Raw genomic sequence first — 16902 nt, forward strand, 5'->3', positions numbered from 1 at the left:
CTATTAATGGAAAGACTTATAAATTCCACTAAATCATTAACCATAGTAATGTAAAAAGTGGAAACAAATGTTCCATAATTACATTATTGCTGGGTTTTTTTTTTTATTTAAAGACCCAATCTTAATTTTTTGGTCACGCCACATGACATGTGGGATCTTAGTTCTGCTGCCAGGGATTGAACCTGCAGCCCTTACACTGGAAGTGCAAGTCTTATCCACTGGACTGCTTGGGAAGTCCCAATAATTACATTATAATGCATCTTATATCTATTCAATAACACATTTCTTAAGAGATTTTAGAAAGTGGAAAAGCTAGTATATTAAATGAAAAAAGTTCAGGAAAAAATTTAAACTTGATAAGTTCTACATCACATGCTGTTATACGTTTAATATGCAAGTACAACCAGAAAATATTCTTAAATGTTGACAGTATTTAGTGCTGAACATAGGGCTCGGTTTTCATTGTCCGAAATTATTTCCAATTCCCTTGTAACTGAATTCAAATATCTGAATTTCAGAACCTTCCCTCTAACACGAGAACAAAGATAAAAAGTGTTTTTAAAATCCAGAAGCGCATTAGCTGAAAGGAAACTAGGGCACAAAAAGTGACTTAGTTTTATTTTCTGCTGTAATAAGCACTGAAGCATCCCACTCCTCAAGCAGCAGGGAAACAAAGCAAGTGAACCGCAAGAGACCAAAGGCCAGTACAGGCCAAAACTTAGACTCAAATAACAAAGTGGCAATGACTCTTAGGTTGAATTCCCTATGCCCTGCCGAGTAGGGGACACAAGGTTAGGCCTCAGCCCCTTTCCTCAGCTTCGGCTTTGGCGAGGTGGGAGCCCGAGGCTCCGAATGTTCCGAATCACCAGGGAAAGCTGATCGAGGAACGGGTTCATGGAAAGTCGGATGAAAGCAAGGTCGTCAGCAGTCCATCTACTAAAAGCAGGGAAAAGAAAATCAGGTCAAAGGGAAGACTGCTCTTCCCAGGGTACCAGCCCCCCTCCTTATACCAAGCCCCTCAGTGTCTCCATCATAGCATGCTTAAGAGGGAGCCTAGACCACAGCACCTGCCACCCCCCACTCCCCAAGGCAAACTCGTCTGGAACTGACACAAGCAGGTCACTGCCATTCACTGCAAATTCCTTCCGAATCAATCCTTGGTGGCGTTGGGCATCTGGGAGCAGAGATCTGCGAGCCATGTCTGCCTCCAGGGGTGACTGGAAGGGCACTCTGAGTGTGCTGGGAGAGACACGGTCAAGGCACCATCCATTACAGAATTTGCTGGTATCTCGGGCTTCCTCACACCTCAGAGGCCCGTTTTTACCCCAGGATGCCAGGCTCCCGACGACAACCTGAGACTACCCTCAGGTGTCTCCGTAACCCTTGGGTCCATCTTCCCCACCCTCCAGGCTCCTCAGGCCTTGACAACCTCCTTTCCTTCCAGGCTGCCCAGTCCTGCTGCCCCGGATAGCCCCCGTGCTCCCTTCTATCCCTTCCTCAGGCTGCCGGCATGTTTCCCGCCACCATACCACTGACCGTGCCCAGGGAGGCTCCATGAAAAGGATACAGCACCACCTCTCCACGTCTAGGTCTTACAGCCAAGGGTGCTACATCTCCAGCAGATCCTACGCCAGCTGGTGCCTGCTCACCTTGGGGACGAGCTACAGCAGCTTCCATCACCGCTCTTCCTCTGCCAGGCCCACCCCGGCCTTGTGGGGCTCGGCGAACAGCCTCACCTTCAGCGCTGCCTGAACCACTCTGGCAAGCAGGTATTCTGGAGCTCTGCTGGTCATCTCGGTCCTCTGCACCACCGGCGCCACCACCCGACGCCTGCATGGCTGCTGCGCGTCTCCCTCAGACTGCAAATAAGGGGCGGAGAGACTGGGCCCCTCACGAAGTCCCTCCCCTTCTGCGCAAGGACGCAAAAGTTGCGCCTGCGCACACACCCCATCCACCCACGGGCTGCTATGGAGACCCCGTGACGCTGGCGGGACTCAGCTCCCTCACAATGCCACCACGTTCCTTTCAGGTGCCCCTCTATGCGCCTGCGCACACGGGCCCCTCCAGTGCTGGCTCAGATGGCGTGGAATGGACCTCGCCAAGTGTCCACAGAGACGCCACTGAGACACAAATGCCGACTTTCCAGTCTCAAGGCCTGAAGCTAGTTCCACAATGCAACTTTGATTTCTCCACCGTATGCCTCAGAAGGGTCTCACTGGAGTAAGGTAGGAGTCGAGGGCAAGGGGCCAAGCCACACGATGCACCAGCATCACGTCTCTGCCCACTTCACATCATACCTGTGCTCTTTGACCATAGTGGTCTCCAGCACTTCCTGTGGTTCATGCGTTAGTTCAGGCACTTTCATGTGTTAGTCCATCATGTCAGTTTTCATACAGTATTGCCATGGCCCAGGCCTCCTTTGTGGCTCAGCTGGTAAAGAATCTGCCTGCAACGCGGGAGACCTCACTTCGATCCCTGGGTTGGGAAGATCCTCTCGAGAAGGGAAAGGCCACCCACTCCAGTATTCTGGCCTAGACAATTCCATGGACTGTGTAGTCCATGGGGTTGCAAAGAGTCAGACACGACTGAGTGACTTTCACTTCACTTAGTAAAATGAGAAAATACTCCAAAATTAGTACTGAAAGGCAGTACACTACTGTCTTATTCTCCCACTTCTTACATTGTCTTCACTAATGTTACTGCTTGAATATCTGGATCTCAGAACCTCCCCTCCAACCAGAAGACAAATACAGTATTAGGAAGTGCAGAAGCTAAAACTAAAGTCAGAGACAGCACAGTATCTCAGTTTTATTTTCTGCAGTTAACAATCACCAAACGAACTATGTGGACCTTGAGCCTCTCAAGCAGAAGCACAGGCACAAGATGAAGCCCGATCCATCTACTGCAGAAATCAATGCCCTCGGGAAGGACACTTGAGGCTAGGGCACATATACTAGATTTAACCCCGACTTTCATGCAGAGGCTTAGTAAAAAAAGGGGGGGCACATAGTGCTGCAAGGTACGCATCACCAGGGAAATCTTCTGCAGACAGAGGGCAATGGACGTCTGGAGCATGACATGGTCTTCAGCACTCAATTGGCTAAAAGGGAGGGAAAATGAAATTCAGGCTCCTGATGAGAAGGAGGAAGCGGAGCATGTCCTTCCTCCGTCCCCACACACTGACAAGCCCAGGGCACCACACTTCTCCTTTAGGCTTAACCCTCCATTATGGTTCCTCCTGGGCCGAGACTGGCCCTGGCCACTGCCCAGCACCCTCTCCCCAGCCCGGCCCCAGCCCCCTTTAGAACTGACAGAACCAACAGGCGGCCATTAACATTGAGCTCCTTCTGAACTGGCGCTCACAGTTGAGTACTTTGAGACAGTAAGTTGCGGGCGATTTTTGTCTGAGTGAGCGATGTGAATGGTACGGTGAGCCTGCTGGTGGAGATATGGTTAAGGCACCATCCACATTTCTAAATTTGCCTGTCCATCAGGCTCCCTGCTCATGGTGACCCACCATCTCCCACAAGGCTGCTGCCGGACACCTTGGATAGCACCGTCCCGACCCTCTGGATCCCTTCAGGTTGCTTTTCTTCACCACCATCCCCTGGCAGCCAGACCAACCCTGACCCATACCCTCCAGCCCCTCAGAGTATCCTCCTCCTACACTTTAGGCCCTGCCACCTGCAATCCCCCAAACCACCCCTAGCCCACACCCGGACCCTTGTGACTGAGGCTCCTGGAATAGGACACAACTGAAGGGGTCAGTCACTCAGAACTCCGGCTCCAGGTGCAGTGTCTCTTCCACACCCTGGTGCGTGGAGTGACCCCAGGATCTGCAGAATGTCACCAGCTGTGCCTCATGACTTTCCTGCAGCACTGGGGCCTCTGGGATCACCCAGGTTGCCGGGGCTGCCAGGGACTGTAGGACTGATGGTGTCACCAGGGCCAGCTGGGTTGCTAGGGCCATCACCACCACCATCACCACTGGGCACACTTTGGCTGACATATGCTAAGGTACCTGCATCTTCATCAGCTGCCCTCGTGGCTCCTCCACCATGTGCCCCTCTCCCCCTCCCTGTGCATTGGGAAAGACTGAACCCTCCCTATAGAACCCAGCCCTGTAGTGCGACCTGCAACTCAGCATCGGCAGAGCGCCTGCACAAACACACCCTGGTCCTGCCTCACGATTGGTTCCCACCAACCATTGGCTCCCACAGTGGCTGCAGGCTCTTGGGCAATAGGCGCTCTCTGCAGAAGCTTTACCCGTTCGCACGGTGTGTCGCTGCAATGAGCCTGCACAGACACACACACGTGGTCTGGTCCCTCTAAGTCAGCCCTGCCTCAGGCCCAGAAACCTGGTAAATGGCTTAGCCAGGAGGCCTCTGGGTAGCGCTCCACCCTTTAGTGTGTCTGCAGCTCCTCAGTGCGCTTGCTCAAACAGACTCTACCCCTCTCCTCAGGGCACGTGCCTGTTTCCAGTCCAAGCTTGCAAACCCCAAGTGAGCCCCAGTCGCTGTGCACCTCCAAGACTGCACTGCTGCCAACCTGGCCACACTCACAGGTGAGCATCCTGCTGAGCGCAGGTCCTTGTCATCAACTTCTGGAGGGGAGTTGGGCATCCCTGGGTCAGACGTGGTCTGTCCTTCTGGTGTCCCACACATAGCTCACGTGTGTGTGCATGTGTGTGCACGTGTGTCCATGTGCGTGTGGGCAGGTGCATGCACATGGGCATCTGATGTCATGTCTGTGTCTGTGTGTGCCCGAGAGAGAGAGTGCCTGTGCACAGGTGCTAGTCCATGTGCGTGTATGTGTGTGTGAGAAAATGGGTGTTCAGAGGTGCATGCACATAGGTGTGTGCATGTGTGTTTGTGGAGGTGCTTGCAAATGGGCATTCACATGTGTGTGTGTGAGAGAGAGCATGTGGTCAGGTGCATGCACATGGATGTTGGCATCTGTGTGTGCTTGTGTTCATGTGCGTGGCCTTCGCATGCTGGTGCATGGGGACCCAGTCCTGGAGTCTAGAGAATAGGAATATGGAGTGTGTTGTGCTTGCCTGCCTGGGGAGGAAAGCTGGGGCTGCTGTTGAACTCACTGGGGACGGCATGGGACAGGGCCACCTGGGGCTCCAGGCACACAGACTACAGGGACTCCAGGCTGGGAACTTAGAACAGGCCCCCCAGAAGCACAGGCTGGACCAGCTGCACTCAAGGGCTGCCGGAAAGGCAATGTCCCCCATCACACTCCCAGTCCCTTGGCCTCTTCTGGCATGAAACTCATGGGCTTTCCCTCTCCAGGATCAAAGTCTTGTGGCTCTCCAGAGGGCTGGAGGTGCCGGGGCCCTCAACTGGGAGGTGATCCTGTGTCTGCTGGCCTCCTGGGTGCTGGTCTACTTCTGGTCTGGAAGGGGGTCAAATCAAGCCACACAGTACAGCCAGGGTTGATGACGGGGCTGGGGCAACACTGCATGGGAGGTGGAACCACTGGTTCCACAGGAAGTGACTGGATCAGGGCCACTGCCCGAGGAGGGGACAGGTACTTCAATCAGGCTGCTTGATCCCCACCCTGTGGCTGGATAGGCCTCTCCACGGCCCTCTGAATCCAAGGCCAGCAGCCTTCCCTGACCCCCAGTGGAGGGATTATATTTTCCTCCATTATCATGTTAGCTGCAGGAGTTTTTTAGTTTACCTTGATCAGATTAAGAAAGTCTGTTTGTAGTCCTAGTTTTCTGACAGTTTTTATCATAGTGGTTGTTGAATATTGTCAAATGCTTTTATGGCACCTATGGACATGATCATATAGTTTTTCTCCTGTGTTTTCTTAATATGATGAATAACACTGGTTGATGATCTTTTAATGCATAACCAATCTTTCATTCTTGAAATAGATCTCATTTGGCCATAATGCTTTATATATTGCTGGATGAAATTTTCTAACATTTCATTTTTTGTGCTTAACTTAATGAAGAATATTGGTCTTTGGTTTTCTTTTCTTGCAGTGTCTTCATCTGGTTTTGGTATTTTGTAAAGCTGACCTCATAAAATAATTTGAGAAGTGTTTCCCGTCCTCTACTTTCTGAAAGAATTTGTATGGGATTTGTGATATTTCTCCTTTACATATTTCATAACATTCACTAGTTAAGTCACATGGGCCTGGAGTTTTCTGTTCCATATCTTTGATAGATTTATTCCATATCTTTGATAGATTTATTCCATATCTTTGATAGATTTAGGGATATTTAGGGTTTTCACTTTCTTCTTGAATTAGTTTTGAGAATTTGTGTCATTCAAGGAATTTCTTAATTTCATCTAAATTGGCAAAATTTTTTTCTTGCTTTTCTTTTTTTTAAAATTTATTTTAATTGGAGGCTAATTACTTTACAACATTGTAGTGCCTTTTGCCATACATTGACATGAATCAGCCAGGGGTGTACATATGTCCCCAATCCTGAATCCCCCTCCCACTTCCCTCCCCATCCCATCTTTCAGGGTCATCCCAGTGCACTGGCCCTGAGTGCCCTGTCTCATGCATCGAACCTGGACTGGCGATCTATTTCACATGTGGTAATATACATGTTTCAATGCTATTCTCTCAAATCATTCCACCCTCGCCTTCTCCCACAGAGTCCAAAAGTCTGTTCTTTATCTCTGGGTCTCTTTTGCTGTCTCACATATAGGGTCATCATTCCCATCTTTATAAATTCCATGTATATGCATTAATAGACTGTATTGGTGTTTTTCTTTCTGGCTTACTTCACTCTGTATAATAGGCTCCAGCTTCATCCACCTCATTCAAACTGATTCAAATGTATTCATTTTAATAGCTGAGTCATATTCCATTGTGTATATGTACCACAGCTTTCTTATCCATTCATCTGCCTACTGATATCCAGGTTGCTTGCATGTCCTAGCTATTATAAACAGTGCTGCGATGAACATTGGGGTACACATGTCTCCTTCAATTCTGGTTTCCTCAAATGTGTATGCCCAGCAGTGGGATTGCTGGGTCATATGGCAGTTCTATTTCCAGTTTTTTTTAAGGAATCTCCACACCATTCTACATAGTGGCTGTATTAGTTTGTATTCCCACCAACAGTGTAGGAGGGTTCCCTTTTCTCTGCACCTTCTACAGCATTTACTGTCTGAAGCTTTTTTGATAGCAGCCATTCTGACTGGCATGAGATGGTACCTCATTGTGGTTTTGATTTGTATTTCTCTGATAATGAGTGATGTTGAGCATCTTTACATGTGTTTGCTAGCCATCTCTATATCTTCTTTGGAAAAATGTTTAGTTCTTTGGCCCATTTTTTATTGGGTCACTTATTCTTCTGGGATTGAGCTGCATGAGCTGTTTGTATATTTTTGAGATTAATTCTTTGTCAGTTGCTTTGTTTGCTATTATTTTTCCCATTCTGAAGGCTGTCTTTTCACCTTGCTTATAGTTTCCTTCGTTGTGCAAAAGCCTTTAAGTTTACTTAGGTCCCATTTGTTTATTTTTGCTTTCATTTCCATTGCTCTTGGGAGTGGGTCATAGAGGATGCTGTGATTTATTTCAGACAGTGTTTTGCCTGTCTTCCTCTAGGAGTTTTATAGTTTCTGGTCTTATGTTTAGATCTTTAATCCATTTTGAGTTAATTTTTGTGTATAGTGTTAGAAAGTGTTCTAGTTTCATTCTTTTGTAAGTGGTTGACAGGTTTCCCAGCACCACTTGTTAAAGAGATTGTCTTTTCTCCATTGTGTATTCTTGCTTCCTTTGTCAAAGATAAAGTGTCCATATGTGTGTGGGTTTATCTATGGGCTTTCTATTTTGTTCCATTGATCTATATTTCTGTCTTTGTGCCAGTACCATACTGTCTTGATGACTGTGGCTTTGTAGTATAGTCTGAAGTCAGGCAGGTTGATTCCTCCAGTTCCATTTTTCTTTCTCAAGATGCCTTTGGCTATTTGAGGTTTTTTTTTGTATTTCCATACAAATTGTGAAATTATTTGTTCTAGTTCTCTGAAAAATACCTTTGGTAGCTTTATAGGGATTACATTGAATCTATAGATTGCTTTTGGTACTATATCATTTTCACTCTATTGTCTCTTCTGATCCGTGAACATGGTATCTTTCTCCATCTATTTGTGTCCTCTTTGATTACTTTCATCAGTGTTTTATGGTTTTCTATATATAGGTCTTTTGTTTCTTTAGGTAGATTTATTCCTAAGTCTTTTATTGTTTTCATTGCAATGGTGAATGGAATTGTTTCCTTAATTTCTCTTTCTGTTTTCTCATTATAAGTGTAGAAGAATGCAAGTGATTTCTATGTGTCATTTTAATATTCTGCAACTTTACTATATTCATTGATTAGTTCTAGTAATTTTCTGGTGGAGTCTTTAGGGTTCCTTATGTAGAGGATCATGTCATCTGCAAACAGTGAGAGTTTTCCTTCTTCTTTCCCAATCTGGATTCCTTTTATTTCTTTTTCTTCTCTGATTGCTGTGGCCAAAACTTCCAAAACTATGTTGAATAGTAGTGTTGAGAGTGGGCACCCTTGTATTGTTCTTGACTTTAGGGGAAATGATTTCAATTTTTCACCATTGAGGATAATGTTTGCTGTGGGTTTGTCATATATAGCTTTTATTATGTTGAGGTATGTTCCTTCTATTCTTGCTTTCTGGAGGGTTTTTATCATAAATGGATGTTGAATTTTGTCAAAGGCTTTCTCTGCATCTATTGAGATAATCATATGGTTTTTATTTTTCAATTTGTTAATCTGGTGTATTATATTGATTGATTTGTGGATATTGAAAAATCCTTGCATCCCGGATAAAGCCCACTCGGTCATGATGTATGATCTTTTTAATATGTTGCTGGATTCTGTTTGCTAGAATTTTGTTAAGGATTTTTGCATCTATGTTCATCAGTGATATTGGCCTGTAGTTTTCTTTTTTGGTGGCATCTTTGTGAGGTTTTGGTATTAGGGTGATGGTGGCCTCATAGAATGAGTTTGGAAGTTTACCTTCCTCTGCAATTTTCTGGAAGAGTTTGAATAGGATAGGTGTTAGTTCTCTAAACTTTTGGTAGAATTCAGCTGCAGAGCTGTCTGGACCTGGGCTTTTGTTTGCTGGAAGATTTGTGATTACATTTTCGATTTCTGTGCTTGTGATGGGTCTATTAAGATTTTCTATTTCTTCCTGGTTCAGTTTGGAAAGTTGTACTTTTCTAAGAATTTGTCCATTTCTTCCAAGTTGTCCATTTTATTTGCATATAGTTGCTGATAATAGTCTCTTATGATCCTTTGTATTTCTGTGTTGTGATCTCTCCATTTTCATTTCTAATTTTGTTGTTTTTATTCTTCTCCCTTTGTTTCTTGATGAGTCTGGCTTTGGTTTCTCAATTTTATCTATCTTCTCAAATAACCAGCTTTTGGTTTTGTTTATTTTTGCTATGGTTTCTTTTGCATTTATTTCTGCCCTAATTTTAAAGACTTACTTCCTTCTACTAACCCTGGGGTTCATAATTTATTCCTTTTCAAGTTGCTTTAGGTGTAGAGCTTGGTTATTTATTTGACTTTTTTCTTGTTTCTTTAAGTAAGCCTGTATTGCTATGAACCTTCCTGTTAGTACTGCTCCTACAGTGTCCCATAGGCTTTGGGTTGTTGTGTTTTCATTTTCATTTGTTTCTATGCATATTTTGATTTCTTTTTTGATTTCCTCTGTGATTTGCTGGTTATTCAGCAGCGTGTTGTTCAGCCTCCATATGTTGGGATTTTTAATAGTTTTTCTCCTGAAATTGACATCTAATCTTACTGCATTGTGGTCAGAAAAGATGCTTGGAATGATTTCAGTTTTTTTGAATTTACCAAGCCTAGATTTATGGCCCAGGATGTGATCTATCCTGGAGAAGGTTCCGTGTGTGCTTGAGAAAAAGGTGAAATTCATTGTTTTGGGGTGAAATGTCCTGTAGATATCAATTAGGTCTAACTGGTCTGTTGTATCATTGAAACTTTGTGTTTCCTTGTTAGTTTTCTGCTTAGTTGAAAAAAGTACAACTTTCCAAAACTAGGAAACAATTTCATTCACCATTGCAATGAAAAGAATAAAATACTTAGGGATATATCTACCTAAAGAAACAAAAGACTTATAGTCCTTTGTAGTTTTCTATAGAAAAGTATAAAACACTGGTGAAAGAAATCAAAGAGGACACAAATAGATGGATAAATATACCGTGTTCATGGATCGGAAGAAACAATATAGTGAAAATGAGGATACTACCCAAAGCAATCTATAGATTCAATTCAATCCCTATCAAACTACCAACGGTATTTTTCACATAACTAGAACAAATAATTTCACAATTTGTATGGAAATACAAAAAACCTCAAATAGCCAATGAAATCTTGAGAAAGAAGAATGGAACTGGAGGAATCAACCTGTCTGACTTCAGGCTCTATTACAAAGCCACAGTCATCAATACAGTATGGTACTGGCACAAAGACAGAAATATAGATCAATGGAACAAAATAGAAAGCCCAGAGATAAATCCACACACCTATGGACACCTTTGGAAAAGGCAATGGCAACCCACTCTAGTACTCTTGCCTAGAAAGTCCCAAGGATGGAGGAGCCTGGTGGGCTGCAGTCCATGGGGTCACGAAGAGTCGAACACGACTGAGCAACCTCACTTTCACTTTTCACTTTCATGCATTGGAGAAGGAAATGGCAACCCATTCCAGTGTTCTTGCCTGGAGAATCCCAGGGACGGGGGAGCCTGGTGGGCTGCCATCTATGGGATCGCACAGAGCTGGACACAACTGAAGTGACTTAGCAGCAATGGACACCTTATCTTTGACAAAGAAGGCAAGAATATACAATGGAGAAAAGACAATCTCTTTAACAGGTGGTGCTGGGAAAACTGGTCAACCATTTGTAAAAGAATGAAACTAGAACACTTTCTAACACCATACACAAAAATAAACTCAAAATGGATTAAAGATCTAAACGTTAAGACCAGGAACTTTTAAACTCTTTGAGGAAAACATAAGCAAAACACTCTCTGACATAAACCACAGCAGGATCCTCTATGACCCACCTCCCTGAATATTGGAAATAAAAGCAAAAAATAAAACAAAACAAAAACAAATGGGACCTAATTAAAATTAAAAGCTTTTGCACAACAAAGGAAAGTATAAGCATGGTGGAAAGATAGCCTTCAGAATGGGAGGAAATAATAGCAAATGAAGCATCTGACAAAAAATTAATCTCAAAAATATACAAGGAACTCCTGCAGCTCAATTCCAGAAAAATAAACGACCCAATCAAAAAGTGGACCAAAGAACTAAACAGACATTTCTCCAAAGAAGACATACAGATGGCTAACAAATACATGAAAAGATGCTCAACATCACTCATTATCAGAGAAATGCAAATCAAAACCACAATGAGGTACCATTTCATGCCAGTCAGAATGGCTGCTATCCAAAAGTCTACAAGCAATAAATGCTGGAGAGGATGTGGAGAAAAGGGAACCCTCTTACACTGTTGGTGGGGATGCAAACTAGTACAGCCACTATGGAGAACAGTGAGGAGATTCCTTAAAAAACTGGAAACAGAACTGCCATATGACCCAGCAATCCCACTGCTGGGCATACACACCAAGGAAACCAGAATTGAAAGAGACATGTATACCCAAATGTTGATTGCAGCACTGTTTATAATAGCCAGGACATGGAAGCAACCTAGATGTCCATCAACAAATGAATGGATAAGAAACAGTGGTACATATACACAGTGGAATATTACTCCACCATTAAAAAGAATACATTTGAATCAGTTCTAATGAGGTGGATGAAACTGGAGCCCACTATACAGAGTGAAGTAAGCCAGAAGAAAACCACCAATACAGTATACTAACATATATGGAATTTAGAAAGATGGTAATGATAACCCTGTATGGGAGACAGCAAAGGAGACACAGATGTATAGAACAGTCTTTGGACTCTGTGGGAGAGGGCGAGGGTGGGATGATTTGGGAGAATGGCATTGCAACATGTATATTATCATATGTGAAATGAATCGCCAGTCTAGGTTCAATGCATGAGACAGGGTGCTCGGGGCTGGTGCACTGGGATGACCCAGAGGGATGGGATGGGGAGGGAGGTGGGCGGGGGGTTCAGGATGGGGAACACATGTACATTCATGTCAATGTATGGCAAAACCAATACAATATTGTAAAGTAATTAGCCTCCAATGAAAATAAATAAATTTATATTAAAAATATTACTGAGATTCCCATCAAAAAGAACATGTCATGTGTTTGTGTGCTTGGTTGTGTCCAGCTCTTTGTGACCCCATGAACTGTAGCCCACCAGGCTCTGCTGTCCATGGAATTTTCCACACAGGAATACTGGAGTGGGTTTCCACTTCCTACTCCAGGGACTCTTCCTCACCCAGGGATCGAACCCACATCTCTTGCACCTTCTACATTGGCAGGCAGATTCTTTACCACTGCAGCACCTGTGAAGCCCAAAATGAACATGTGAAGCTTAGAAGTCTTTTAAAAGCATCTGTGAGCTCAGACTATTAGGTTATTGCCACTCCGTCCAGAAGGGACCACCCTCCCTACATTGCGTTCTGGCTGGAAAGAGTACAGATCAACACAGCAGTAAAACTTCCCTGAACAGTGAGCAGTGTTGTAGATAAATCCTCATACCCTGGGTGGGGCCTCCTCCAAGACCTGACATGTAGACACCACAGCTTTCACACTGACTTTCAGTAGCTTCTCCATTGTGAATAGCAAAGAAAAGTGAACTGTGTCCATGGATCTGCTGTGCTCTTTCCACATGCATCCATGTTAGCCTAAGGGGAGAGGAGAAACGGTCCAGTCCACCAGGACCAGTTACTTCTGCCGGGCCCGTCCCCCATCCCAAGGCACTAGAAGGGGCTGGTTTTTCCCCAACAGCTCCAGCACTTCCCTTACAGACAGCCCACTTGGTGACTCCCCCTTACAGCTGCCTGTATTCTCATGTTTACCTGATCTACAATAAGTGAAAATGTCGAGGACAGGAAAAAAAAAAAAACCCTGGTTTCATTTTCTCTGACCTCTTTTCTCTCATGATAATGGTTGTAAGCCCTGTTCTTTCAACCGTGTTTGATCGCCTTCCATTTGCCAGGAATCCCCCAGCCTTAAGGACCACCAGCTGCTATGTGTTCCCTGATGGCTCCACCATCCTGTTCATATGAAACAAATAGGCCGGTATTTATTTACACAAGGCTGGTAAAGCCAGGAGCATCTTTCTGAGTTCTGCTTCCTAATACACCATCTTAGGTGGAAACAACCCATGAGAAGCAGCTTTAAAGTGTTTTGATGCAACCCAGATATTTTCTGAAGGTTGTTTTCCTCCACACTCCTAGGTGGAGTTCCTTAATGTTATGGAATAAAGAGGCGAGAGTATAGTAGATGGTCTGGGGCTGGACTGTAGGTACAATGTGGAGAGCTAAGGAAGGTGGCAGTACATAGCAAGGAAATTATTCCATTTTCAGTTCTCTTCCAGACTTTGGCATATAGATCAGGAGAAAGTCTTTGACAGGCCCTGATGCCTGCTAACACTGTTTTTTAACCAAGAGACCTTTAAGTAGATCTTAAACAGGTCTTTAGGTAGACCTGGACAGAATTAGAAATAATGTTTGGTTTTGTTAGTGTTTGTTTATGACTACCACCTCTTCACTACTGAGAATACTGGTGTTCCCTTCACGCTAGTGAGGCAAAATATCCCTTTTAAATGAAACTTGCTTACATTGAAAGGGAAATGATTGAAAAATAACTAGTAAATAATAGTACTGTGCAGAGTTGCTCAGTCATGTCTGAATCTTTGTGACCCCATGGACTGTAGCCCATCAGGCTTCTCTGTCCAAGGAATTCTCCAGGCAAGAATACTAGAGTGGGTTGCTGTTTCCTCCTCCAGGGGAATCTTCCTGACCCAGGGATCAAATCCACATCTCCTGGTTGGCAGGCCGATTCTTTACCACTGAGCCACCTGGGAAGCCCCAAATAATAGTACTAAGTACTAGTCAAATCAAAATCCAAAAACATCACGGAGGCGGTTGATGGTGAACCAAACTTTGGGAAGCACTCCCCTGGTGGAAAGAATAGAGTTTAGAAGCAGCCCGAACTGGATTAACATGAACTTGGGCAAACTCCAGGAGACAGTGAAGGACAGGGAAGCCTGGCATGCTGCAGTCCATGGAGTCGCAAAAAAAGTCAGACACGACTTAGCAACTCAATAACAACAACAGCTGAGCTGGATTGAAACCCAGCCCTGCCACTCATAGGACTGTATGACTTTAAAGACTCCTCAGAACCTCAGTTTCTTCATCTGTAAACAGGGTAGAAAGACCTTCAGGCATGCCGTGAAGTTTATTGGAACAACTCATGAGCAGCCTTCTTTGATATGGCCAATGTTAGTTCCCTTTCTTGGCCACTGATGTGGAAGGAGAAACCTAATAGTATCTTGAATCTGACCCAAAGAAATAATTTTTGCCCAAATGATGAGAAAATTACAAAATGGAAAAATGTAGACTTTTGAGCCAGGCGACCCTATTAGCTTTTTTGACTTTGAGCCTTCTGAGTCAGTTTCCTCATCCATAAAATGAGGGTGGTTAAGATGCCAAGTTTGCATGTTTATTGGGAGAACCTGGGTTAATCTAGATACTCAAATCACATAGTAGTAAAATCCACATAGAGTGTGCTGCTGCTGCTGCTGCGTCACTTCAGTCATGTCCGACTCTGTGTGATCCCATAGACGGCAGCCCACCAGGCTCCCCCGTGCAGCAGGCACTAAATGACAGCTCCTGTTGTGGTCCAGGTTAGGGGATGACCACTGCTTCCCTTCCTCCTTTGGAACTGCCTTTGGTGGTTTGGGAAAAATCGTCTAGCACAAAGCCTATTTTATAATCAAGTGTTGGATATCTCATGTAATTTACTGGACAGTGTATTGAAGGTAAAAAGCAGAATGGCCGTCTGGGTCCAGAGTGGTTGTCAGTGTATTGTGGTTTCCCCTGTAGTCATGAGGCTGACTGGGAGTTGCCCTGCCCAGCATCACGAGAATCGGACCACACAGCACTGTCCAGAAAAGAGCAGATTTCAAACTTCCAAGTACAGCTTCTACTACAGTCACAGCATCATGAGTCAGGGGCTGTCTGCACAGCGGTCCCCTGGTCCCCTTGTGGTTATGATGGTGCCCTGGTTCCCATTAAAGGAAAGCAAGTGTGGAGCACCCTCAAGGAGGACCCGTCTGACGATGGTTCCTTTAAGTCTTCTCCAAGTCACATTTCCATAATTCCAAGTGAGAGTTTGCAGCTTAAATGTCTCCTGAAATTCTAAGGACATTGAAATTTTGCTTTATTAATTAACAATTTCATTTTGCTAACGTTTTAGAGTGCACTGATTTTCCAGAAGTGCTAATTACCAAGCTCAGCACACAAGACCGGCTGCATATTAAACTGTCCCACCACATGCTCCCTGCTGGGCTCTACCATGTCCTGGTTCAGCAGAGCCAGCCTCCACAGATGGGTAGGAGGCCCTAGCTGGTGCGGCCCCTTCAGAACCAGGCAGAGCACCGAGTGCCTTAGGCTGGGCTCCCAAAGCCATTGCCACCACATCTGTCTTTAAGACAAGTGTGTCCTTGGGTGCCAGACCTGCCTTGTGATATCAGAGAGCCAGAGCCTCTCTGCCACCCTTCCCCACCCTCAGCTTCAGGCTCAGCTCCTGTCAGATGCCATGTCATGGTCCTGTGGCTCCTGGTGGGTCTAGGAGGCCCTGGAAGGTTCTGACTGAGTCAAGCGGGAACAGAGCATGTGTGTGAAGTCACTTCAGTCATGTCTGACTCTTTGTGACCCTGTGGACTGTATGTAGCCTGCCAGCCTCCTCTGTCCATGGGATTCTCCAGGCAAGGATACTGGAGTGGGCTGCCATGCCCTCCTCCAAGGGATCTTCTCAACCCAGGGATTGAACCTGTCTCTTAGAGATGCCCTAAAACACCCTCCCTGGTGTCATTGCAATAGGTGGACACAGACACACATGAAGGTTCATGTGTGGATATGTATAACCATATAGGAAGATGTGGGACTTTGGGTTTTATTTTCTTAATTTTTCTCATTGATTGTCCAGGGAATTTTCAACCCATGATACAGATAATAAAGACCAGCTGAGCCCTCCCCACCATTTACGAGTCACCTGAACCAGGGTGACAGGCCACCCCAGTTTTTCTGAGTGTTCAGTGTTAACACAGGACAGTCCCAGATGCACAGGCGGCTGACCTACCTGCTCACAACCCCTGGGGGGTGTTCGTAACCCACCCTCTCCTCCTCAGCCCCCAGCTCATCTCTTCCTACCTTTCCCCACACACCTGCCTGCACATGATCTTGTCCAGTGACCTCACCTCACCAATCAGGTCAGTTAGTAATAATTCGCCTGTTCCCCACCTGTTCCCAGTGTGCCTGGAAAAGTGAGATTTGCCTCCTGAGACATTTCAAAAGATAGCTTCTGTTTCGTCATTAAAATGCGCCCTGAATCTATGGCTGGTGAGTGACAGAGATGGGGGGCAGACATCACCATTCCCCCGCCCTCCCCCGCATGTGGCACTGTGGTCCTGAGATGCTGGTGTTCCGTTAGGGGATTAATTGAGGTTGTGTGAGGCTCAAGTCCTGGTGCAGAGCTTGCTGCTTGCTTACCAGTAGCTGAGGGGGCTGATGGGACCCCAGGCCAGGAGCAGAGAACTCTGATGGCTCAGACCCAAAAGCATAAGCCCTGTGTTTTCCCAGAGCTGTGCCAGTGTTTGTATGAGATAAAGGAAAAAGTGTGGCCTGAAGGAGATTAATATTTGGACAAGACGCATACACATGACATAATCTAGGAAAGTTA

General features: G+C 45.2%; 1 protein-coding gene across 1 annotated transcript; it reads right to left on the minus strand.

Annotated features, from left to right (window-relative positions):
- Positions 1 to 311: 311 nt before the first annotated feature.
- LOC139181206 (EKC/KEOPS complex subunit LAGE3-like) lies at positions 312 to 1994 on the minus strand. The gene is made up of 3 exons (XM_070784112.1): positions 1568 to 1994; positions 1111 to 1239; positions 312 to 936 (listed from the first exon to the last, which is right to left on the minus strand). The coding sequence occupies exons 1-3, from the start codon at positions 1834 to 1836 to the stop codon at positions 813 to 815; spliced, it is 522 nt and encodes a 173-aa protein (XP_070640213.1). The 5' UTR covers positions 1837 to 1994; the 3' UTR covers positions 312 to 812.
- Between the last annotated feature and the right edge of the window lie 14908 nt (positions 1995 to 16902).

The sequence above is a fragment of the Bos indicus genome, chromosome X, assembly GCF_029378745.1.
Source record: "Bos indicus isolate NIAB-ARS_2022 breed Sahiwal x Tharparkar chromosome X, NIAB-ARS_B.indTharparkar_mat_pri_1.0, whole genome shotgun sequence".
Lineage (NCBI taxonomy): Eukaryota > Metazoa > Chordata > Mammalia > Artiodactyla > Bovidae > Bos > Bos indicus.